Source organism: Aythya ferina (genome assembly GCF_964211825.1).
Source record: "Aythya ferina genome assembly, chromosome: 5".
Lineage (NCBI taxonomy): Eukaryota > Metazoa > Chordata > Aves > Anseriformes > Anatidae > Aythya > Aythya ferina.
Window position 1 is genome coordinate 32,537,843 of NC_140301.1, and position 25,266 is coordinate 32,563,108.

Consider the following 25,266-nt stretch of genomic DNA (forward strand, 5'->3'; position numbering starts at 1 on the left):
CGGCCGCTTCGGCCGAGTCCCTTCGGCAATTTCCGTCAGCGCCAGGCGCGACCAATCGCGCGGCGGAGCGCATCGATGCGCGCGGGCCCCCCGCCGGCCGGCCGCGGGGCCGGGGCCCGCCGAGGGGGCGGCGGGGGCGGCGGGGAGGCGGCGGCGGCGCGGGCGGGGCGGCGGGGCCGGGCGGCGGGCCGGGGGCGGCGGGGGGCGGCGCGGGGCTCGATTGTTCAGGCCTGGGCATGGCGCCTCTCCTCCCCCCCGCCATGGCTCCCCGTGTCCCTGCTCCTCTCCTCGCAGTGAGCCAAAGTGGCCGCCGCCGCCGTCCCCGCGCCCGCAGCCGCCGCCTCCTCCTCAGCAGCAGCAGCAGCCGCGCGGGCGCCATCTTGGCGAGGCGGCAGCCGGCAGCGCCCCGCGCCACGACACGGGCGGCGCCAGCCCCGGCAGCGCGGGGCCAGAGGCCGGGCGGAGCGGAGCCCAGCGGCGCGCACGGACCCCGAGACGCCCCCGGCCCTCCCGCCGCCGCCGCCGCCGCCCCGCAGCCGGAGCCGGCTCCCCCCCGCCGCCACCGCCGCCGCCGCCGCCCAGGTGAGCCGCGCGGCGCCGCCGCCTCCGCGCCGCCCGCACCGGGGGCAGCGCGGCCGGGCCGGGGCCGAGCGGCGGGGACAGGCCCAGGCCCCCCCCCACCCCCCCATCATCGGCGGCGGCGGCCGGGCCTCTTCTTAAAGGCGCCGGGCCCCGCAGGGCCGGGGGGGGGCTCCCCGGTACCCCCCCCAACCCCGCACCGGGGCCGCGGGGGGGGGTTGGGGCGGGTGGGGGTGGGGGTGGGGCGCCGCCGGCACCTGCGGCCGCACGTGCGCGCGGGGGGCGGCGGCGCGTGCGCGAAGCGGGGGGGGGGGAGGAGGGGGAGTGGGGGGGGGGAGCGGGCGGTGCCCGCGGGCACGGATCGGGAGCGGGGGGGGAGGAGGAGGAGGAGGAGGAAGGAGGCGGCGGGTGCGGGCACCGGGGGCAGGGAGGCGCTGCGGGTGGTGGGCCCGGGGGCGCTGCACGGCCCCTGCCCGCCCGGCCCCTCCCGGCCCCGGCCCGTTGGCCCCTTCAGGCACCCCGGCCACGTGCTCGCGAAATAATTAAACTCAAGCCCGTTTTGATAGTGATATTAACGTCCGTTTCTACAGCTTTACTTTATTCTCAGATGAATCTGTCGCGTGGAGCTGTGCGGCGCACCTCATAACGCTCGCAGCTCCCCAAAACGTGATAAAATAAAATAATCGCCTTTGCACTGTCACCGCTCTCACGCCTACACGGCAGCGTAGCGCCTGATCCCCCCCCCGACTGCCACTGCTGCCCCCCATTGCCAAGGGAGCCCCAGGAGGCCTGCCTGCACCCCCAGCCCTTCCCCAGGGGTTAGGAGCCTTTCCTTCTGGGCATCTCTGGCTCGTACTTGATTAAAGTTGCTTCAAACCCTGCCTCGCGTTTCTTGGCTGTCTGAACGAGCAAGTTGTGCTCCGCTTGGGGATAGCGTAACAAGCTGTAAATTCTGCGGCAAGCACGCTGCCTGACGAGCTAAATTACATGCTAGGGGTTATTTTAGATGGCAGGAAGAAAATGGTCCTCTCAGAGCTTGCTTGGGCATAGTTCCCCTTCCGTGGGCTGGGACGGAGGGAGCAAAAACCAAACCGTCCGTCTGCAGCTCCTGCTCTGTGTACACAGCCAGGGGTGAAGCAATGTCAGAGTACGAGGGTAACAGGCGTGTGCTTGCATAGTGCAGGGTCTGGAAGCGCCATCAGAGGTCTCTAAGCGCTGGAGGCTGCCCTCCTGGGGCAAGACGTAATCTCCCTGAGTGACTACTATGACATAGTTTGATGTCTTGCTTTCTTCTGGTTGGTTTCCTGCTAGTTTAAACGTGGAAGCAGAGCCGTGACATGCCAGCTTCTGCGCTTGGTATCGCTCAAGGTGTTCTGTGGTTTGCTTACGTGTGCGCTTCCAGTAAGGTTTTTGCAGAGCTGTACAGCATTTTTTTCTTTTTTAATAGTCTGTGACCATTATTTCTGCAATTAGAAAATGCAGGGCTTGTATCCCAGTGGCTCTTCTCTGTGTTTAAAAGCAATTAAAAAGTGGAGCGGAGATCAATGAAGTGCTGTCTCATTCCTTGGAAAGCAATATAAAACCTTGCCACAAAAGCAAATCAGCAAAGTACCATAAATAGAACAGTATCTAGGTTTAACTAATTTAATTACTCAGAAAAGCAATTAAAAATGACTTCTTATCCATTTCAAACCAAAAAGGTGCAAACGTGTCTTCAGTTGCATGTGCTTGTTGTTTATTCATTCAGCTTGAATTTAGTGGAGACCGAGGACTTTAAATTCATATAAATATCCTTCTCTGGTTTTTGAAAAGCAATGATCTCTTGTGTATCAAAGTTATACTTAAGAAACTTACTGCCATAAAAAGACTAGACAGGGATTATGTTTTACTTTAAGATCTGGCATATAGTGTACCACAGAGAACAGTTGTCAGTGTAACTATACGCTTATCAAAGCAAATAAAATGCTCATCTTTTCCCTCTCAATGTTTTAATTCTCTTCCAAGCAAAATACCTTTTCAGGCTGTTTTATGCCACCGCAATTGCCTGTATTAGAGATTACATGCATGTAAGGAAATTGACAAAAATATACCAAACTGATAGTACTGTACTCATGTACATTTTCCATGTAAATCTTGATTTATTTGTGTAGATTTACATGTTTGTCAGGAGTTGTTTTGGAGATGTTACTAAGATGTCCTTACAGTATTCTGCTATTTTGATGAGAGTTTGCCTGATTGATTCGTAAATTTCTTCAAGGAAAAAAAAAAAACAGGATTTTAGATGTTCGTTTCAGTTTGGAAAGTCTTGGTGAGTTGGTGCCAAAATGCAAAACATGAGAAGACCACACAAGAAAAAATAGAGGATTGCTAAAGTTGTGAGAGAACAAAAAAAAAGCATAGAAGGTTATTTTCTTGCTCCCTTGGCTTTACTTCTTCATCCTGGTCTATGGATAAAACTTTGAATGATGTAAAAAGGGATTTGAGAGAGACATAATTTCCTTGGGTAAGCTGGGATTTCAGCTTTTTGTCCGTTTAATCGTGTTGCCCGTGTGCTTGCACTAGTTAGAGGGAGGAGAGGTGAGAAACTGCTTTTGTGGGCTGAAATATTTGAGTATGTAAGTGTGCTCTCCTGCCAGCTGGTAACAGTTCATACACATATGTGTAGTGTGTGACAACTGAGACTCTTTGGATTAGTTTTACCTTGCTGATTTGCCTTGCATCTTAGACTTAGTCAGAGGCTAAGAACAGGCACTGTGGATTAGCTGCTGTGCTCTGCCTTGTACCTGCACGGTAGCTTGTGTTTGTGCATGTGCCCTCAGGAGTGCAATTACTGTCAGTATTTGCTATAATGTTTGATGCTGGCATTAGGCATAAAAAAAAAAAAAAAAAAAAAAAAAGTAATCTGGGCCTTACCTGAGATGTAGAGATGCCAGTGACTGAGGAGAAGGCGACTCTGGAGAACCCATCCAAAGCAAAAATCCTTCCCAGCTGCTGGGCAGGCAGGACTTCTGACCTGCAGCGTGCCCCTGCCGGGGCTTTAAACTGATACTGGTAGCAAAAATCTGCTGGGCTTCACTCAGAAATGGCCAGTAGTTATTTATTTAAACTGGGAGAGTCTACCTTCAAAGCTAGGCTGCTTCATGAAAACAGTGGTTTTGCTCCTTCGTTTGTGCACGTTGATGGGTATAAAAATTAGAAACCTTGTGTAATTCTGCTCTCTGATGGTGTCCTTGAAGGGTTCTTCTCCAGTGCTGGGTGTTTGCTTACTGACTAGACATTGTGATGGACAGACCTGAAAAGCAAAGTAAATGAATAAACCCCACACCTGCATTAACATGGAATTGAGCAATGTGATTTAAAGAAGGACGAGGAGGGTGTCTTAAAAGTGAACTTAGCTCTTTAAAAAAACATATCATTTTGAAGGTTATTTTTATGGATTTGGTAGCTGAACTCAGAACCTTGTGGTGGCGTTTGACTTGTGCCTTTAATAATTCAAAGGGCCACGTGATGCAATTAAATAGTTTCAGTGTGAACTTCTGATTAGGTAAGAACACTGAAGGATTCAAAGTGCGAGCCAGCCAGCGCAGCAGCTATTCGGTTCCAAGTGCGCATTTTCTAGGCTGTTACTGCTCAGGGGGAGATGAAGGGAGAAGAGAGAAAGCAAATAACTACTGAATTTGATACAGAAACTTCTTATCAAATGGGAGTACATGGGTAAGAAAGGTGTGATGGCAGAAGGATTGCCCTGCAGCATCCAGTCATTTTACCACCTGTAACACAGTATTTACCTAAATGTTGCCACCAGTAATGAAAAATTTCCTTAAACTGAGGAAGCAGAAGGGTAGCTTTGTTTCCAAGATGACAAGGAAAGCATGTCCTCACCATACAAATCCACTGAAACAGTGTCGGTGCAGTTTCCTGACCGCTGTTCCCTGCTGCAGTGAGTAGGGCTGTTGGGTGCATCCCTTTTGGCTGTTCCCCCCTTCTCTTGCATCAGTATACAAGCAGGTTTTGCCTTTGGAAATCTTTGTTTCTTAAAACCTAGAATGGGAACAAAAAGAACAGAGAATAAAGATGGATCTGTTAGCTTCCCAGGTTATTACTTTGATCAGCAGAGAAGCCCTGAGTGGCTGTTAGTGTATAAATAAATGAAAGCCCGAACCATCCTGTATTTAAGATGCCTCTATAACACTGAACTTGTTTTGGGCATTTTTAATATATTTAAGAATATTGTTAGGCTTGCCTGTGATTATTTGATTATTCAGTAGGCGGGATACCAACCAGTAACTGTTCTGAAGACAAGAGTAATTAACTTTGTGTGTACAGGAGCCTCTCGGGACAAGGAAAATAGGAAGACAAGCAAAAGCTTGTCATCTGGGGTGAAACGAAGAGCCATTTTACACTGTCAGCACGAGGAGGACTTGGAGAATGGAAACGTAAGGCTTCCAGGACTGGGAAATAACGTTTCAGAACACAGGTATCTGGAAAAAGTGCAGACAAGACAGGTACTTGGCATGTCTCTAGCACACAACGGGGGAGTTTAGCTTGTTAGGATAGGGAAGGAATGACTGCGGTCGCTACAGACGGGATGTTACCACTCGCTTTCACGTTTGCCTACGAAGCCCATACAGTAGGAGCGAGCCACTCCTGAGGAAATCTCAGAATTTTCTGGTTAGTGAACACATTTGATGGCATCCCCCTTTTTTGGGGCCCTTAGTGCCATGCAGATAAGGAAGCTGTGTTCGGCTGGGCCATCTCCGGAGCCCCACGAGCCCTGTGGCGGGTTGGGGATGCGGCCTGGTGGCAGCTCTGGGCCAGGGGTTCCCGGGAAGCTGGAGGAGCATCCAGCTGCTCCTTTTAGATCAGGTAAATGTTTGCGTTTGCCATGCTTCCAACCCGCCTGCTGTCTGGCAGTTAAGGGTTTCACCTCAAATCTCTCCCATTATTTTCCCTTCATTTTGCTGTTAAGCTCTTACAGTTTTTTTAGGTTAAGTCTCATTGGGGTGAAAAAAAGCGTGTTCAGTCTGTCGTTGTCCTCAGAAGTGATGAATCCATTTGAAGTCATGGGTGCTTATTGCCCTCTTCTAGGCAGAGGAGGCAGGTTGCTTTCCTGCAGTGCTACCAGATGCTGAATTTGGGGAAAGGGCTCTTCTGCAAAGAGCCGAGAGGTGCCGGATGCTCTGTGCTTCTGAGCAAAACCATTAAACAGTGGTTGTGCGTGGTGTTTTGGTTGGGAAACTGGGATAATACAGCATTAACATAACTCATGCTAGTTCTTGTTTTATTGCTCCTTTTCAAAACATATCTGTAAAGGGATCACCGTGTTTTTTTCTGGTATGATACTAGGTGTTGAGTCTTGCTCCTTACTATATATAATTTTTTGTTGAGCTGCTCATATGATACAAAGCAGTGTTACTAATGGGAAAGAAAAGTCTTCCTTTTTGACATCCTTTTCTGTCCCCTCCCACAATGATTTCTTCCACCAGAAGCACAAATTTCACGTTTCCTCTCATTTTCTAACCTCTTTATTTTCTTCATGACTATACCCTGTCTCTTAGAAGACAGTCTTTGATGTAAGGTAGTGCTTGTTTGTGGGTGGTTGGGTTGGTTTTATTTTCAGACAGTTGTTAAAAAATGTGACACACATAGGTGATAGTTTCTTGGAAAACACAAATCTTAATCTTTTTTTTTTTATGGAAGGCTTTTGGGTCCTTTCTTCCTTCTGTTAACCTCTGCTTGAAACATATTTCGTGACAGAGGTCATCTATTCTATTTCTGTCAGGTGTAAGAAGATCTAGCATATAGAAAATTGAACCTAGATAGCCTGAGTCTAGAAGTCATTTTTAACTGAGGGCTGTTATCCTGTCTAACAGCTCCTGGCATGCTGCTGTTTATTCTGTGTGAGTAAAGACATTAAATCATGGCTGGGTGTTTATTAAGAAATAATAAGATTTGCTCTTGTTCAACCACTGCTGATAGTCTCAAGGTGGTAATTGCAGTTCTTTTGTAATATTGGAAGTTTTGAGTCTGCTTTGTATATTGTTTTTGGGGGGGTTAACGGACTTGGAAAATTTTAGATGCTGATTTTTGGACTGTGTACATGGAGAGAACAATTTGGAGAGCAGATGCTCAATTCATGTTTTCACTTGGATAAGCTTAAAAAAATTCAGCCAGTAACAGTTCAATAATTGAACAGATACGAAATCCCGTGCAGTAAAATAATGTGAAGTTTACTTCAGATTTGTAGCATCTTTAAGAACTAATATAAACCAGAAGAATCTTAGAAGAACATTTAATCCAAGTCTTTCAAAAGCTATTTATATTTTTGTCATCCAGCATGTGCAGAAGCTTTGGTTAAAGGCACTTATTTGTTAGTAAATACCATATTTATGGCATTGACAGCATTTTCATTTGCAGTTACAACTCTGAGTTTGGAGATCAGTTAAAATTATCTTGCTGTTACTGTATCACTCAGGACATATTTCCTAATCAAAGAAAACTACAATTCCAGTTGATGGAATATTACTGTAACGATTGATATGACATCTTGTGCAATAAACAAAAGTAAAACCGCAGTTGACAGAACAATAAAACGATAGCTTTGGTTTTAAAGTACATACAATGCAAATACTGTGGGGTATTTTTTTTTGGGGGGGGGTGGGGGAATCTGAGAATCCAAAGTCCTGGGAACAAATGAAAAAAAGTCAGGAAGGCTATTTTTATTAGTTGAAAAAACAAAAAAGCTGGAGTAGAGTCTAAATTTGTAAATGGAAAAGGTTTGTAATACATTGCTAACTATGTATTCCTTTTTCTTTAATGAAGATAACAGTTCAGAGGGGCAGGTTTTCTGGTCAAGCATTGTAGCTTGCGCAACAGGTAGCAGTTGTATTCTGAGGGCTGTAAGGCTAGTGTTGCCTCTAAGTAAGGGAAAGGTCTTACAAGTATTCTGTAGACTGCAGCTGTGAACTGAACGATTTTTAAAAAAAAACAACACATAAGAAAAGTATTTTTAGTATTTTCTTTCTGGAGGAAAACAGCTTTATATACATATATAATTCAACTAAATAATTTAATTGCACTCATTTGACTTTCATGATACACGGCTGCCTTTTTGTAGGAGTTAAATATATTTAACAGTGAAGAAAGTTTGCTTTAGGTGTTCAAGAACTGGATTCATTTTACCTTCCATTTCTATGTCCTCATTTGCTAAGGCATCTGAATTATCATGCTAGGTCAGTGCGGTGCTCATTCTTATCGAATAGCATCCATAAACTCATAATTTTGTGGTGGAGAGTTTAGTCTGAATTTCTGCTTGTTTGGTGAACATACCTATTAACCGCAACCTCAGCCTTTTGCCCCACACTTCTTTGGGTACGTGTTAAGTATTGGCATTTGGTGTAGCATGTGTTTGCCTACTCACCTAGTTCTTCCTTGTTGGAGGTGGTGGTGATGATGATGATTGTTGTTCCCTCTTGACAGCTGTGTGTTCCGAGGCATCTGTGCATGAGGAGAAGTTTGTTCTATGGCCTCGGAGCTGGGTGCCAGGGAGGATGGCAGCTGCTCAGAGCTGGCAAAACCCCTCTATCTGCAATATCTGGAGAAAGCTCTGCAATTGGATCAGTTTTTACGACAGACGTCTGCCATCTTTAACAGGAGTATATCCAGGTACCAAAACCTTCTCATTAGGATTACCAAGGACAGACAAGCATTTTCATAATATTGTTCCCAGGCAACACTGCAGTAGGAGTTTTATTAGTGATTTGCTCATTATAAACTCATTCCCTGTAAAGATTTTGCACTATACTTTTTACTTCACATTGATAATCAGCATATTGTCAGCCCAGGTTCAACTTGGCAAGATGTTTTAAAGCTCTTTCGTAGTTGAGTGGCCAAAACTTTCTTTGCCAGCAAAAAATAGGATGAGCAAGCATTAAGTTGATTTTTCAGGGAACTGGCATGTAGCCTTAAGCAAAATGCAGACTGTGTTCTCGGATGCAGCATTTATACGACAGTAGGTTGTACCACTGAGAAGTGAGTCATCAGAGGTACACTTCTGTCCCAAAACAACTTACATTTAATTTCATCAGTGTTTTGGAACTGCAGGCTTACCGAACTGTAAAGTGTGTGAGTAATAGATAACAGGTGTATTACAGGCATGTAATAAGATCCACACAAGGAACAGAGGGGAAAAAAATGCCTTATATCTTTCACATGTAAGGTAGTGCTGAGAATGACAGTGTTGTGCTTTGGTTTGACTCAACACTTAGCTTCTCGGTTAGTTCATGCTTTTCAAATTAAATAATCTAGTTAGAGACTGGGGGTGTGGGTTGATAGCGTAGCCAGACTGGTCTGATCATTAACTGCTGCTGAGAAGGAGATTATTAACAGTCCTATTTCTAACGTGTGGACTTAAAGCTGAGGCTGACTCAGTTCACAGGCTTCCAAGCAAATGGCTGCATGCAAGGAAAGTTGTGTATGTGCCTCCTATTTTGTACATTTTCCCTTCGTTGTCACCGTATTATGTTTCTTCTTGCAGTGATGAAAGTGAGGATGGATTGGATGACAATCCTTTGCTGCCTCAAGCTGGGGATTCCCTGATGCAAGTTAAAGAAGAGCCTCCAAACTCTTTGCTTGGGGAATCTTCTGGAGTAGGAAATTCTGGGATGCTGAACACACATTCCCTGAATGGAGTATTGCAGCCAGGTAGTCATCCACTAAATTGAATCTCTGCTTACTTTGTGTTAAGCTGGAAAAAGCATTATTTCTTAGGAAATTTGTTATCTTTTTTTTCTCTAAACAGAACCAAAGTCTGAAAAAGGGAGCTTGTATAACTTTTCTAAGCTGAAGAAAAGCAGAAAGTGGCTGAAGGTAAGAATATTGCAGAGAAATGCAGCTGATAGGAAATATGAGAAGGGTCCCAGTTAATCCCTTGTTGACAGTGGTAAATGAGGGATTCTGTCTTGTCATTTAGTGTAGATCATGGAGATCAAAACATGTAAGAAAGTAGATAGTGGAAAAAAAGTTGAGTGCAGGTCAGAGCATTACCTCACATGAAATTGGCAAATACAGTAAGTTTACAGTAAGCTTATTTGTTCTCATCTCAGTAGTCCATTTAATTTTACTTTACATGTGCTATCAAGAGCTTAGAAAGCTAGACAAATGTGTTTAAGAGCTGCCATCATGATCAGACGCAGTTTTAATTGATGCAAAACATCATGTTGAAGAATAAGCCTAAGGTGATACAGAAGTGTATTAATATTTGATATCTTGCTGAAGAGAGGCCTTCAGAGGAATTCTTTACTCTTGTACTATATTGGTCTGTTTGCTGCACTATCTTTTTAAGTAACTGGAGTTAGACTAATGTCCCTTGCTAAGAAGAAACAAATGTGTTTTTTTTTTTCCTTTCTACATAAAAAAAACACTGACCAAAGTTTAAAAAAAAGAAAAAAGAAGACATTCTACAGAGACTTCTCATCTGAGAAACATGGGGAAAGAAAATGTGATGGTTGATAATAAGTACTGTTAAGATCTTGAGTAGAACAAAATAGAATTATAGTCTCTGTAGATTTAAGGCTTTCATTTCCATCAGGTAATGAAATGGACAGTAGACGTTTCAGTTTTGGTAGCAGCAGCATTTAAGTTAAATTTCAGAGAATATACATTCAGTAGCATGAAGTAATTGTAGTGCACTATACAAGTTACAGTGAGCTATTACGAAGTACATTAAATGGACATTTGGGACTGAGCTGAAAGTTTGTTTCCTAAGACGTACTCAGTACAAGGTCCAGATGAGAAAGGAAAGAGAGAGTAGAAAGGTGGCATTATGCCATCTTTGCCTTTTCATTGTACTGCAGCCTTCTCTAGTTAGCAAAAACAGCTTGCCTAGAGGTCAGTTGAGAGCCAAACCTGGTGCACGTGGTAGAATAGCAGGAATACATGTAGCAGGACAGGCTTTACAAATGCGGTAGCAAAGCACCTATAACCATGCAGCATAAAATACCCCTGCTTATATGCTGATTTTTCTCACTACTGGAAAGAATCTTCCACGATCAGGAGCATCTGCACTGAGTTTTGAAATATCTTAATTTTCATTAAACTTTCAGAAAACTACCTCCCTGAAAATCAGAAAACCTGCATTTGATTAGCTACTAAACGGTATTGTATGTCAGAAAATGATTGTCCATTGGAGGCATTTCAGATCTAAGACACTTTGTAAAGGCTGAGTATTGTGGCTGGGCCAGGTCTGCCAGCTCTTTATTAGATAAAGGCTTAAGAGCATTCTGCATAAATAAACAATTCAGTACAGGGACTTGTGATTGTTAAATTAGCCTCCGTTTATTCTTTTTAGAGTATCCTTCTGAGCGATGACTCCAGTGACACAGATTCACCAAGTGATGAGGATGGAGAGGATGAAGAAGAGTTTTCTCTTTCAAGGGAGGAGCTTCACAATATGCTGCGATTACACAAATATAAGAAACTACATCAAAGTAAATATAGCAAAGACAAAGAGGTAAAAATCCAGAACTTTTGTATTTTCCTTGATTTTTATTCTCTCTTTCGGTTGCATTATTTTAATTGCTTTTACCTTTTTCTGAAAAATGGTAACATTTTGTGGACTAGAAAATACCCTAGTGTTTGATAAACTAGAACAATCTAATATCAGTTTCAGACAAGGGTTATTTAATTAATTATGTTCAGATTGAAAAGCTGTTGATCCCTTATGCTGAGAACCTCTTGATAACTTACATAGATTGTATAGGGACATGTGTACATAAAGCTTCTGCAACACTCTGTTGTGTTCATTAGAGCAAATGTAGAGTGCTAGATTTGGATAATACATACCAAAACTGAGATGCCGTGGGTTTCAAGTCTAAAATTAAGCATAAAGCAGTATATTTGCATCATCATCGAGGCAGCAAGTAATAACGTGATGTTTACCTTCCTGAAAGAGAGTTCCTTACTGTTTTGTGTAATTCTTTTGGGTTTTACTTTACTTAATTTTTTGTCTTTACTTTCTATTTCAGATTTTCTTCTTATGTTTTTTTTTCCTCTTCCCTATAAGAACATACCATCCTGCTCCATTTCTGTGTTTTTCAATGTTGTGCCAAGTTTTGACTATTTTGATTCTAATAATGTATTTTTTTTGAATTGTAAGAGCTTTGACAAAAAAAAATAATTGCTGTTTTGAATTATGCCAGAAAGTGGGTCTCAGATGAAAGAAGTCATCCTACTCTGCTATCACAAGATGTGTATGAAACAAAAATTTGTCATTGCTTTGAAATTTCTCCAGAGGAGTGGAGAAATAGTTTTCCCACCCAAGTCTTTGCTTGTGTCCACTTCTTTCCTTTGCTTTCTCATTAACTTTTAAACCCAGATTGTGTTGGCTTCTCTTGAAATACTATGTAACTACACAAACATTTATACATCCAGTTTTCAGATAGGTCATAATTTTCATGTTTATATGTAACTTCTATATAATTCTTAATATTTTAGTTAAATATTGCTTTGAATATACTGTGGAAATCTTTTAAATGCCTTTTATCTAAACCCATTCTTTGTTATCCTTTGGCATGATCAAGTAGGATGTGTATGTGATTTGGGAATGCAAGCAAAACAAAGAGGAAGTCCTTGATTGGGCCGCTGCCCATAACGTGCTGCCTTGCTGGGCAGCACCTGTATAGAGCAGTATGTTTTGCAAGTGTAAGCTTCACTGCCCATTCTTCCCTTCTTATTTAACTGGGTGGGTTTGGTTGCCTACGTAGAACATTGGAGCTACCTCTGTACCCAAAGTGGGTTCACTTTGGACACCTCAATCCTTGATAACAACGCTAAATATGGAGATGCATGTTTACTGATCTCTTATTTACAATCAAAATGTGAACTTGTTTATCTCCTATCTCTGTTATCTGCTATATCTGGTTTCCATGAGTGTGCTCATTTACATCCACTTCAGTTGCAGCAATATCAGTACTACAGTGCAGGATTGCTGTCTACACATGACCCTTACTATGAGCAGCAGCGCCACCTGCTAGGGCCCAAGAAAAAGAAGTTTAAAGAGGAGAAAAAATTAAAAGGTAAAGTCACTAACCTTGTGTTTTTTAAATGGTTGCTGTGATTTAAACTCCTTTCCTGTATTATTTGTTTTGAATAAACATAAATGCTCAAAACCTTTCAGTTTTGGATGGAAAGCTAATAGACAGTTGTATCAAGGAGAAATCATCAGAAAATACTGAGCTTTATCTTCTGGCCTCTAGAGTTAGGGTAAAAAAGAGTAGTATAAATTGAAAGTTCATGGTTTTAGATCTTCTTTGTGGACCTCTGGATCTAGAATGAAATTGTCATGTAATAAATACTTCATGGTTCCCAATGGTGCTTGGCAGAGTTTCAAAATTCATAAATATTGTTATGTATCGATGTCCATTTGTTCATTTTTTTTGAAAACGTGATAATTTCTTGAAAAAAATATAAGCTATGCAGTACCCGATGCAGTTATTCATGAATGAGTAATTCTAGTGACATGGAAATAATAGGAAGTGAGATTGTTTGGGGAAATTAGAGGGAACTCAGAATTGATGTCCAAAATGAGTTAAAATAGAACTACTTCTGTAACCTCTCAGCTGGAGTTTCTCAGATGCATGTATGGTGGGAAGGACAGTTTCCTTTCTTGTTTGTGCTGGCTGCATCTGTTGATCTGTAAGGAGGAAGGAAGAAAAGGCTGTGAACTGTCAGTGTAACGTAGATTCTCTCTAGTGCAAGTACTTTAGTTTGAGCTGTTTTTTTTTTTGTTGTTTGTTTGTTTTAAGGAGATTATTTTGGACTCGCCTTCTTCCTTCCTGTCTATCTGCAAGTTCCTTTAATGTTGATTTTTCTTCTTCTTCTCTAATCTTGTATTATCCATGGTTTTGCATGCTCTGAAAGAGCATTTTTAATATCTGATAATACTGTCTGGTAGTTCCCTCTGAAAGCTGTATCTGCAGTAAGAGATAACGTGCCAGTCTCTTTCAACTAATGACAAGTTTGGTTTGAAACTTAACCTACCAAATGCTGATTTTGTTACCTTTAGATGTGTTACCTTTAAGTGTCTTAAATAAATTTTTACCACAGAACGAGAAGCACTATACCAGCTCCTAGGGTATGTTTCTATGCAGGGAAACATGCTATAGGAGTTAGTTTCAAAACAAGGAATTAAGTGGATGGTACTAGAATTGGCAAGCAGGTATAAGTTTGGCTTTTTGTTGGTTCCATGCAAAAATCAGCTAGGATAGCTTATTTAGGACAAATGTCTGACTAAATGTGGAAGGTCCCAAAAAAAGAGGAAAAAGAAAAAGATTTTCATGATCATTATTTTAATGCAGGCAAGTTGAAAAAAGTAAAGAAAAAGAGGAGACGGGATGAAGATCTCTCTTCAGAGGAGTCACCACGACGCCACCATCACCAGACCAAAGTTTTTGCCAAGTTTTCTCATGATACACCACCACCTGGGTCCAAGAAAAAGCATTTGACTATTGAACAACTTAATGCTCGTCGGCGGAAAGTTTGGCTTAGCATTGTTAAAAAGGAGTTGCCAAAGGTGAGCTTGGCTAGTGGCACTGCATTAGTGATGATAACGAGAAAGGATAAGGAGATAGGAAATTAATTCAGTGGAGAGGTAACACTTGGAAAATCAGAGTAAAGTGAGAGCTGATTTTCTGGTGGTCATCAATGGCCACGCTGATATGCTGTTATCTGTAAGCAAACTGCAGTTCTAATTTCTTATCACCAATGATATCTGAGTGGATCATGCAGTGCTTTAGCCAAATTTCATTTGGCTATCCAACCCTTTTCTGTGAACAGCAAACTTGAGCAAGTACTCCCACTAATCAGCAGGATAGCTATGTAATGCAAACCAGTATCTTTGTCTTGTGCTAAGTTCAGGAGAGGCACTTTCAATCATTACAGCTTGCACATTTTTTGAAACTTACTTCAGAAACAGCCTAGGGAAAACTTTGTCATTTACAGGAGAAGCTTTAGGCACATTTGTGATAGCTCAGTTCTCTATCACTAGTTGAGATGTCGTCAGTGGATCTTAAAGCCTGCTTTTTGGAGTACACAGTTAACAGACTTTGAATTTCTAGCAAGTTGAGTATGACTGATGGCTGTATCATCCTTTATGGACTTGTACACCAGGCAGAGGATAGCTGCAGCGTGCCAGACCTTGTATTTTCAAAAGACTGATTTTGGTGATGCGAACAACATGGGATCTACATTAACTCTTAAAATCTTTGGGAAACAGTGGAAACATCTTTTAAGTGATGACAGTGGAGTAGGACCGCCCTATTTTGCAAAACTAATAATTAAAGAAATCTTCCTGAAAATTGAGGTGTTTTGCATGCTTCCTTTAGGAGTTGGAGTACATTTATGTGCCTTTGACTGTGAAGGATGAAAGGTGTTTCCATCAAAATGAAAAATAGTTACAGAACATGTATGCAGTTATACAATAAAGGGTTGACAGGTGTAACAGCTAAAGAATGGATAGTGATATTTTAAAATACTCTTAAGCTATTACCCTTTAAGTAATTTTAGGCTGGTGTTCTTTTATAGGCATACAAACAAAAAGCCTCAGCACGCAACCTCTTCCTAACCAACAGCAAAAAGGTAAGTGTTCAGCTCTATAGTGATTCTTGTATTGAATGTAATAAGCAAGCTGTAACCTCTTCGTTTCTTACAGCACTGACTATACTGGCAGGACAGTATAGGAGAAAGAACTGTATATAAGTAATTTGTATACAGCTTTTCAATTGTAGATGTGTTATTTTGGTGTGTTTAATAAGCAATAGATGAAACAAGCCACATAAATTTCTTAAGTATTTTTGGTTTTCATAACATTTAGGTTATTAATTTGTAATTAACTTATCTTTGATACAATAAACTAAAGACTTTGGTATGCTTTATTGGCTTTTGAACTGCCCATCCACGAGTTAGAATTTGTTGTTTTAAACATTGTTTAAATCAAAAGGGCTCTTGGAAGTATTAAATGTGTTCATAATCTCAACTCCTATATAAGTTTAAAAATAGAAAAAAAAAATCTGCTTAAATGATTGCCAAAGAAATTTGTCTCCTCATCAGAGTGTTCTCTGAAAAGTGTCATTGTTTCTGCCTAGAAGGCTTTATTGTAGGAACATTTAGTAATACTTTCCTGAGCATTTTTCAAGTGTTATGTTCAAGTGCCTGATTGATTTATATGGCTAATGAAAAAGTAATCAAGTATATGGCTGAGAATCATCAGATGTAAGATGATGTAGGAAATTTACATTCCATATATGCATTATTAAGAAAGGGAGCATTTTCTGTGCAAGGGATGCAGAAAACAGGGCCTCCTTCACTGTAGGTAGGTTCTTCTGTGGGCATCCTTACCAGAGACTGAATTTCTTTTTGATGTCTGAGCAAATAGTCTGCGATTATTGTGTTTGTAGGTATCACAAATTGCATATTATACAAGTGAGTGATGCAGCAGACTTAAAGGTTTTGAAATTGTACTCTTTTCTGCTTTGGTTTCATTTTGTTTGATCATTTGAAATCTGTGTGATGGAATTGTTGATGTGCAAATTTTAGTGGTGAAAAGAAACAACTGTCACAAACGTCAAACCCAGCAATTTTGGCCATTATGACAGTGACATTAATTTATGTGTACTAGAATGAAAAATGACATTGTATTATGCTTCTTTATGAGATGGTGAGAAAATTGTAGGATACTCCCCCACTTTTCAATGTATTAATGTGTAAACGCAATTGTGTACTGCCAATATTGCCATTGTAGCAGCCTTATTAAAACAGTGAGAAAGAGCGGGTACCACAGAAAAATGGAATAGAGGAGTCAGAGTTGCAGGTCTCCTGAGTTCCTTTCAAGGACCTATCCACCAGATAAATCCTTTAAGTATCATGTCATACTGCAGCTGTCTCCACGTTTGTATGCATCTCAGGAGGTTTTTGGAAGTTCGTGTTCTCTCACACCATTTCAAAAGCATTACTGCTGAGCAAAGTATTGTAGTTTTTCTCTTTTAAAAGATAAGACTTAGTTGTAATTAAATTTGATGTTTTGTATTGCTGTCTTTCTCTAAGTCTGCCCATTTTTCTTATGTATCCAAACCTTATTTCTCCCTAGCTTGCCCATCAGTGCATGAGGGAGGTACGTCGAGCTGCTCTTCAGGCCCAGAAAAACTGTAAGGAAACTCTGCCACGGGCACGTCGTCTTACCAAGGAGATGCTTCTCTACTGGAAAAAGTATGAAAAAGTAGAAAAAGAACATCGAAAAAGAGCTGAGAAAGAGGCTCTGGAGCAACGCAAGCTGGATGAGGAGATGAGAGAGGTACAGCAAAACCACAAATTGCTGATAATTAATCTCCTGAGGAGACACAGAAGTGATTAAATGATTTGAGCTTCTAAATCTGGGCCACCAAATTCAGATATTTACTCAGTTTCAGTGGTGTTCCATCTATTCTGCTATCTTAACATTCTTTACATAATTCTTCTGACATTAGCCAGAAGTGGTAAGAAGCCTTTGAACTACTTAAATTCTTTATAAATGAGTGAAATAGAGGAAGGAATTAGACAAACAGCATGTGTCTCACTGACACATACATAACTCAGTGTTACTAAGTGCCAGCCTTTTGTGATGTTTTGCTCATCATTATGAATCCAGAAGGCAAACCATCTTTTTATTCACTTTTTTTTTTCCCCCCCTACTGTAAACACATCATAATTTGTACGTGCCTTCTGTATGGTACTTGCAGAAATTGTTAGCAGAACTGTTGGGGCATACAGAGTTGAGAATTTTTATGTGATCACTATTGGGTTGGCCAAGTGACTGATTCATGGACTCTTTTAAAGAGTGGTAAGGTTATAATTTAAGAAAAAAAAACTTCCTTGCCAAAGCTCTCTGGTGGAGTTACAGTTGTTACCTTACATGTGCAGTGATGAGCTGAGGTTGAATCTTCAAAATACCTTATGGTTAGTTTAATGCTTAAGCCATTAGATCATGTTTTTATGTATAGTGCTTCTCTCAGTTCTTGAAAATTTGTAGATACTTTGTGATGGTTTTAACTGGTGTAAATTAATGGACAAATTTTACTGTATCATTTTTAAGCTAGAACCTAAGAATGAACAGTTTCTTCAACATCTTGCTGAACCCTGGACAATGATAATATCTCAGCAGTATGCATTTCACGTGTTCTTTCACAGTTCTCTGTACTATTAAAAAACAGAATGCTGGAGTTACCTGCTGTGATTGTCTTGAGGGTTTTTTTAGTTTCTTGGTTCATCTACTGTAGACCTCTGCTGCTGTTTAGTTTTGTAAATGTTTTCCAGTGTGCATAAAACTTAAAAAAAACAAAACAAAAAATTTCAAACTTTCTTTCAGGAGATTATGGTATTCTTTGCCATGATTGCTTTAAAATTTAAAAGAACATTTAATTTACAGCAATTTTATATTTTAATATAGGTGTTTGTGGTTAGTGGTGTTTCTGTTTTCAACTAATATTATATAATTTTGATATCAAAGTGATGTATAATACAACATAGGTTAATTGTTGATATTTTATTAGATTAAAACTTTTTTTTTCTTGAACTGTATTTTGTTCTGTTTTTACCCCCTTAATCTTTTTTTTTTTTTTTTGAAATGCTCTTTTTTTAGGCTAAGAGGCAGCAGCGAAAACTTAACTTCCTGATCACACAAACTGAATTATATGCCCATTTTATGAGTCGTAAACGAGATATTGGACATGATGGAATACAGGAAGAAATCCTACGCAAACTGGAAGACAGCTCTACCCAAAGGCAAATTGATATTGGTGGAGGAGTAGTGGTCAACATCACCCAGGAAGATTATGGTAAGCAATTCATCCACAATCCTTCTTTTGCACTCTTGAAATTTACTGTACTATGTGAATTCTTACGCAAATTTACCGTTTCAAGCGCAAAATTCTCCTGTAATCACTGTAATTTATGTGATTTTTTTTTTTTTTTAATTTGGGTGGTTAATTCTGCAGAGCTCTAACATGAAGATGTTGTTTTCAGATAGTAACTATTACAAGGCCCAGGCTCTGAAGAATGCTGAGGATGCTTACCAGATTCATCAGGCCCGGGTATGTGTTTTTTGGATCCAAGTAAAACAGAAAGCAGAGTAATTGGTAGAGACCCCAAAACCAGGATCTTTAATAGCAACGAAGTCAAGTAGATAAAAGTTTAGATTTCGGGTACCAGATCTAAACTTGGTTCTGTTGCCCCTTTTTGTTCTTGAACAGGTAGAAAAACAAGAGAGAAAGGTTTGGGGTATGGGAGCAGGTTCATCTTGTTTTGAGGTACCCTATGTCTTAATGTGAAGTATAAAGCCTTTTACTGTACAATTTATTGTTAAGTTAATATGTTCATCATCTTATGCATATTTTCCTCTTCCTGTTTAGACCAGATCATTTGATGAAGATGCAAAGGAAAGTCGGGCAGCTGCTCTAAGGGCTGCTAACAAGTCTGGTACTGGCTTTGGAGAGAGCTACAGTTTAGCAAATCCATCTATCCGTGCAGGGGAAGATATTCCACAGCCTACAATTTTCAATGGGAAACTGAAAGGTTACCAACTGAAAGGCATGAATTGGCTGGCCAACCTATATGAGCAGGTATGTTAGTACCTCTTGCAAATTTTAAAAAATTCTAGAAGAATTTATGTAACTTGGTTAAAAAAAAAAATACAATTTTTAAAAATAGACCACATACTCTATTTGTAATGTCTTTAGAAGAAAAGAAAACATTATGTAAACCACTTAACAGTATTCCTGAATTATTTAGGAAGTAACAACCTTGAATGGGACATTAATTTTGAGATTCTTTATGTGGACGTTTATACAAATGTTTATTACTTAGGTTATACACTGAGGAGACTTCTGCTGCTCCATGTTATATACAATTTCATGCTTTGGGCAGCTTGTAAACTGCAGGCAACGTGTTACCCTTGTGTATATATCCAGTTGACAATATGATCACGAAATGCAGATGGGCTGAGGGAAAAAAAATCAGACCTAGAAATGAGTGAAAGTGTGGTTGAGATAAATTATCTCTCAGTAGAAGACCTAAAAGGGGATAGGGTGTTTTAGAGTTGTCATAGTGGGGCTGCTTATCATAAATTCAGTGGGAAGCATTTTTCAAATCTTTCATGGATCAAAAAAAGTAGTAAGGTGTTAATTTATGGATCTTTCACAGGGCATCAACGGAATCCTGGCGGATGAAATGGGTCTGGGTAAAACAGTGCAAAGTATTGCTCTCCTTGCACATCTGGCTGAGGTAAGTGGATTACAGCTTTTTCCTGGTTCAGTATACTTGACAGAAGATGCATACTTTTCACATTTGGAATGAATTCTAGATTATAAAGCTTGAGTGTCTTAAAAAACGTTTTAGCTATGGCCTTTCCTTCTGTTTTAAAGCTGTGCCTTTTCAAGGCTGTGCGTATATGTAGCTATATATATCTGTGTGCATATATAGAGAGAATTTTCCTTTGTTCACAGAGTAATACCTTTTCATATGCACTGATTGTGAAAGCATGTTGACAGAACAAGTTGCACACTTAATGGTTCACTGAGCTTTACAAATCATAGACTTGTAAAAATGAAGCACAAATTCTGAACTTCATGGCAATTAGCATGCATTTCCATACTTTGCTGGATTTTATTTTTTTAGGAAACATACTGTTTCTTCTGTTCCAGGACAGACAAACAAAATAGAAAAAGCAATGGGAGCTTGCTTCTTTATGCAGAAATACAGAGAAATCGACATGTAGGTCAATTAAAAAAAATAAAAAAAAAAAAAAAAAGTCTTGATTGGCATCCAGCCACTTGCCTTAAACTGGGGATACAGGCTAATGGTACTGAGAGTAGAAGTAGCTGAAGTTGTGGCCAAATAAATGACTGTTATCTGTATCTGTTTATATTCCTTTTGATACCAGTTTGATGGTACTATCAGCCATGGTACTGGAAGGGAGTGCAGAGTCAAAAGCTCTTGAGCTCATATGTATGGAAAGGACAAAAGGTAGTTAGGCTTGTTTTCCTGGTGCACTGCAACTTGAGATTTAGGTTAGGTCAGAGGTTGGACTTGATGATCTTGAGGTCTCTTCCAACCTAGAAATTCTGTGATTCTGTGATTTTTGGAAGCCTGCATAGGGCTTTTAATTAATATGTGATTTTTTTTTAATGTGTCTATTGCAGAGAGAGAACATCTGGGGACCTTTTTTAATAATTTCACCTGCCTCTACTCTTAACAACTGGCACCAGGAGTTTGCCAGATTTGTTCCTAAATTCAAGGTAATAAGCATGTGCAAGAAAGTTCTTTGTTATCTCAAAAGCAAACCCCCCCTGTTTTTTTGTTTTTTTTTCCACATCTGGGTGCCTCATCTTGAAATTTGAAACTCTGTATTGGGGCTGATTCTGAATTTTTCCATCATCTTGTCTTTCTGGAGCATTAAATTATCTAGGGCTTGAAATTGTTATTTCTTGGATTGTAAGATTTTCATTTTGCAACAGCTTGAAGACACGGTCTCAGTGAGGAATTGAAGTGAGGTAGGGAGTAGATGTTCAGTTCTATAGTATGTGGGCCTGGCAGCAGACCCAAAAATGTTTCAGTCTAATGTACTCTCTTTAGGTCTAGAGCAGTATTTTCAGTCCTTTATATCAGTCTGAGTAAGATAAAGATTGTATGTAAACAAAACCAGAACTCTGTAAGCAGATCAGGAGAGAAAATGCAGTTATTATTAAAGAAAAGTAGAAGAACCATAGAAATGGAGCTAACAATCAAGAAAAAATAAAGTAGAGGGACACAAATGGGTAAGATCAAGAAGATAACAAAGGAATAAGTCAAGGTCTCCAGTTATACTGTGAATGTGATAAATCAGTAATGTAGAAAGTAAGGAACAGTCAGTTACTGAAAAACAAGCTGCTTACCTATTTCCCAGTGGAAAACACTTGAGTGCTGTAAAGGAAGATTTAAAAGGAATATATATTACTGAAACAGTGACAAGATTTTAGATTTCAAGATGGACAAAGGCTTGCAGTTATATCTGCAAAGAAAGGATTACAGTTCAAATGCTTGAGTTGTTGGCATGGCAATCTTAAGACGTTTTGTAACACATCCAATTTTAATTCTTACAAATAATATATAAAAACAATAAAAACCATGTAGTTATGATTGTAAGTAGATAGTATACAAGTAACACCCAGGCTAATTGTTTGAGTGTCTTGGCTACTTAATGAGGTTGAGGAAAAGACTTGGAAGTATTGCTGTAAGTAATATTTGATTTCTTCGTCTAGAGTGTTATAGGATTTACCTCTTATGAAATAGCTTGCTGCACAGGTCACTTATAAGACTATACTGTTGGTTATGGTGGTGTATACTTTGAGGTACCTGCCCGAGGAGAATTTGTGCAGAATGTTGTACAATAATGGATGATTTGAGTGGCTTATATTTTGGCATAAATTGGGATCACTCAGACTTCAAAGAAAGAGATGAAGAAATAAAAAATATTTAATTAGCGAGGAGTGACTTTAAAAATCAAAATAAAAATTAATTAACCATGTATTTGCATAGCCCAAAACAGTAGGGACCCCAGTTTAAAGCCTGGAGTAGAAGACATTAGAGCAGTTGGCCATTCTACCTACTTAGTCTCTGTCATTTCCTCCAAGTAGTATAGGTGAGCAATGTTTATGCTTTCTCTTTGGGAGTGAAATACAGAAAACATTTAAAAAATGCAGCCAGGATGCTTGTAAATAGAGAACTTTTTTAATATAAGAAAAATGTTTTTCTTTGTTTCTGTTATTGTATAGCTGTTCTGCGGATTTATTGCATGATTTTGCTTACCTTATGCCTGGAACGGTTCATGTTTTTAAAAGTTCTCTGAACTTGTGATTGTTATTTGCTCATAAGTTTTATCAATTTTTTGAACCAGTTTTGTTCCAGTTTCTAATCATACAGTGTAATCAGGTGTGTAGTCAGTTATACTTAAAGTAAATCACAGTAAATTCATTTCTTCAGGTCCATAGCAGAGTATATAAAGTAAAAGGCAAATCACTTGTTGGTTAATTTGATGATTTTTTTTTTTTTACTATCATCTGTATTTTGGAAACGTTGGAAGAATATTCACTTAAAGGCACATTGTGTGTAGTAATTCAGAGCTTGTCTGTTGAAGGATGGAGATGTTTCACAGCATCAGAAACCACCATTCCCTACTTTTGCTCTTACTTGAATGTAGTCCTTTCATCAGACAGAAGATGGCAGTATAGTATGATTAACTAGTGACTCGGCCTGGTTTCAGTTCACTGCAAAAATCTGTTCTTAGCAATAGGATCTGTAAAATTCTGAGTAATAAATTGATGAGCAAATTCTTCTTGCGTTAGACCAAATATTATTAACTTTGATCTTAGAGTCTGGGGACAGTTTTGAAGAACAAAACCGACAGGATCAGTGTGATTAGAGAAGAACAGGAAATGTTAAACAGGAGAGCAAGCCTACTAGTTGTGTAGGGTTAGCTGAAGCAGACCTCTTTCTTCCATAAACTATATATAAGTTTTCATTTTTAGAAAAATCAGGTTAGAAGTTGTAACATTCTTCTGGGCATTTTTATATCAAACTGAGAGTCTTCTCTTTATATCTCTATATTAGGCATAAGCTGCTTGATATATTTGCTTAGTATGATACTTTAAATTTTGTTTTGTTTTAAGTATTTTTTTTTCCTTCATGTTAAGAACATTTCCTTTTGGTTGTTTTGGGGAAAAAAAAAAAAAACTGTCCTTATATTTTGTAGGATGCGTAGTATAAAATTCTAGAGCAAGTATGTCTTTATTTGAAAATAACATGTTTATTTTTGTACTCTTATAGGTGCTACCTTACTGGGGAAATCCCCATGACAGAAAGGTGATCAGGAAGTTCTGGAGTCAGGTAATACTGGCATGCCCACATGCTTGGACCAGTTTTTTTACTTGTGTAAAGTGAAACAGAAACTATTACTACAACCTACTAAGCTAAACAATGTGTGGATAATAGAGTTCTGTATCGGCTTCTCTTGTATTGGAGAACAGTATAGTGTAGGGCAATTTAAGGTCATATGAAGTTAGTTGAAGAAAATAGGTCCCTACAAATGAAGCAGGCAGTTCCAGTGTCAAGAACTCTTTATACTATTTGAATAATCTAACTCAGTGTCCAACCCTAGCATCCCTGCAGGCTGGTCAGATTGTTCCTGATTTAGCATGGGTAAACAGGATTTTATAGGGTTCAGTGCCTGGGTCTTGTCTGACATGTTAAGAAGCATCTGAAATTATTCAGGAACTAATGGGCTGAAGTCCAGATGTACCAGTTGAAAAATGTTGTTGTAATTACTTAAAGTCATATGGGGAAAAATGCAATGATAATGAGAAAATATTATGCAACAGAAATCTGAAATTGCAGTATATGCAGGTGAACTCTTCACAATGTATTTACATTATGTGGACTTCTGTTTCTTGTTTTGTGGTTATAGAAGACGTTGTACACTCAGGATGCTCCTTTCCACGTGGTGATTACCAGTTACCAACTGGTTGTACAGGATGTGAAGTATTTCCAGCGAGTGAAGTGGCAATATATGGTACTGGACGAAGCACAAGCCCTCAAGAGTAGCTCCAGGTGAGCTGGAAATAATCTTTCCTCTCTATGAACCTTTCAAAGGAATATCAAGATAACATAAAGATTACAAAAACTGTCAGAATTTAAAATTGAAGTACGTGAGACTTCAAGTATTTAACCTAGTTAAGTATTTGTGTAACTCCAATGGTGGGTGACAGTGAAATTATCCTCGATTTTCCTCTTCCAAATACATAAAACATTTTAAAAGGTAATTATGGAGCAGAAATATGCATAGAGTACAGGACAATGAAACAAAAAGGTGTTAAATACTGTTCACTTTCTTTCCTGGCTACTCATATAATTCTGCCTTGTGAACAATCTGTAGTCTTTAATGTGTTTTACTTCAGCTTATTCCATTAAATGTGGTATTTTGATTCCTTCTTCAGTGGCATTTCCAGACACTAGTGAAGGTCAGAACCTGGTGAATACTTTCAGCTGCAATAAATCCCAATCTTAGTCACGATACTCTGTGCCAGAAAGTTTGCTCTTTATTTCCGAGTAATAGATTTGTGCATCTTTACTTCTCTCATTGCTTTTTCTTAACATTTCCCCAAGTTGCCACTATTCACATCAAATCTCTATTTATGTTGGTTGAGGACTGCTTTGTTTGCAGACTTGTTCAGACTGAAGTCTACCTCTTCAGCATTCTTTGGAAACTGCCCCCTAAGATTGTAAAGTACAGCTCAGCACTCCTTCTAAATTCACCTATGGACTTAGTGTTGTAAAGTGTGAAAAATACACAATTCGAATTAGTAATAACCGTTTCTTTTGGAAAGTTAATTATTCTGATGACAAGACTGTGATTTTATTAGTATCCAAGCATTTGTATTAAAAGTGAGTTAAAGACATACCTAAATAAAATAAATGATGCACATTTCTGTCTATTTTGTATAAGGCTATTTCCTCCCGTAGTTGCCTTTTGAAAGACTGGGTGGTAGCTTTGGTAGTTTTACCCAGTGACCTCCAAAAAAACATGTGGGAAGGTTACTAGAAGCAGTTGTCTTAAAATTTCTTGCATTC

The 25,266-nt window shown here is 39.7% G+C and overlaps 1 protein-coding gene across 1 annotated transcript in view; it reads left to right on the forward strand.

Annotated features, from left to right (window-relative positions):
* The first annotated feature begins 65 nt into the window (after window positions 1-65).
* Window positions 66-25,266, forward strand: part of INO80 (INO80 complex ATPase subunit) — a 66,026-nt gene continuing 40,825 nt past the window's right edge. Inside the window, exons 1-16 of the mRNA XM_084520541.1 lie at window positions 66-582; window positions 8,059-8,244; window positions 9,116-9,282; window positions 9,380-9,447; window positions 10,928-11,089; window positions 12,533-12,653; window positions 13,935-14,149; window positions 15,160-15,213; window positions 16,721-16,924; window positions 18,248-18,443; window positions 18,631-18,698; window positions 19,017-19,226; window positions 19,807-19,887; window positions 20,805-20,900; window positions 23,467-23,526; window positions 24,104-24,246. Of these exons, the coding sequence (XP_084376667.1) occupies window positions 8,102-8,244; window positions 9,116-9,282; window positions 9,380-9,447; window positions 10,928-11,089; window positions 12,533-12,653; window positions 13,935-14,149; window positions 15,160-15,213; window positions 16,721-16,924; window positions 18,248-18,443; window positions 18,631-18,698; window positions 19,017-19,226; window positions 19,807-19,887; window positions 20,805-20,900; window positions 23,467-23,526; window positions 24,104-24,246 (1,988 nt within the window). The 5' untranslated portion in view covers window positions 66-582; window positions 8,059-8,101. The remainder of the gene's footprint in view (window positions 583-8,058; window positions 8,245-9,115; window positions 9,283-9,379; window positions 9,448-10,927; window positions 11,090-12,532; window positions 12,654-13,934; window positions 14,150-15,159; window positions 15,214-16,720; window positions 16,925-18,247; window positions 18,444-18,630; window positions 18,699-19,016; window positions 19,227-19,806; window positions 19,888-20,804; window positions 20,901-23,466; window positions 23,527-24,103; window positions 24,247-25,266) is intronic.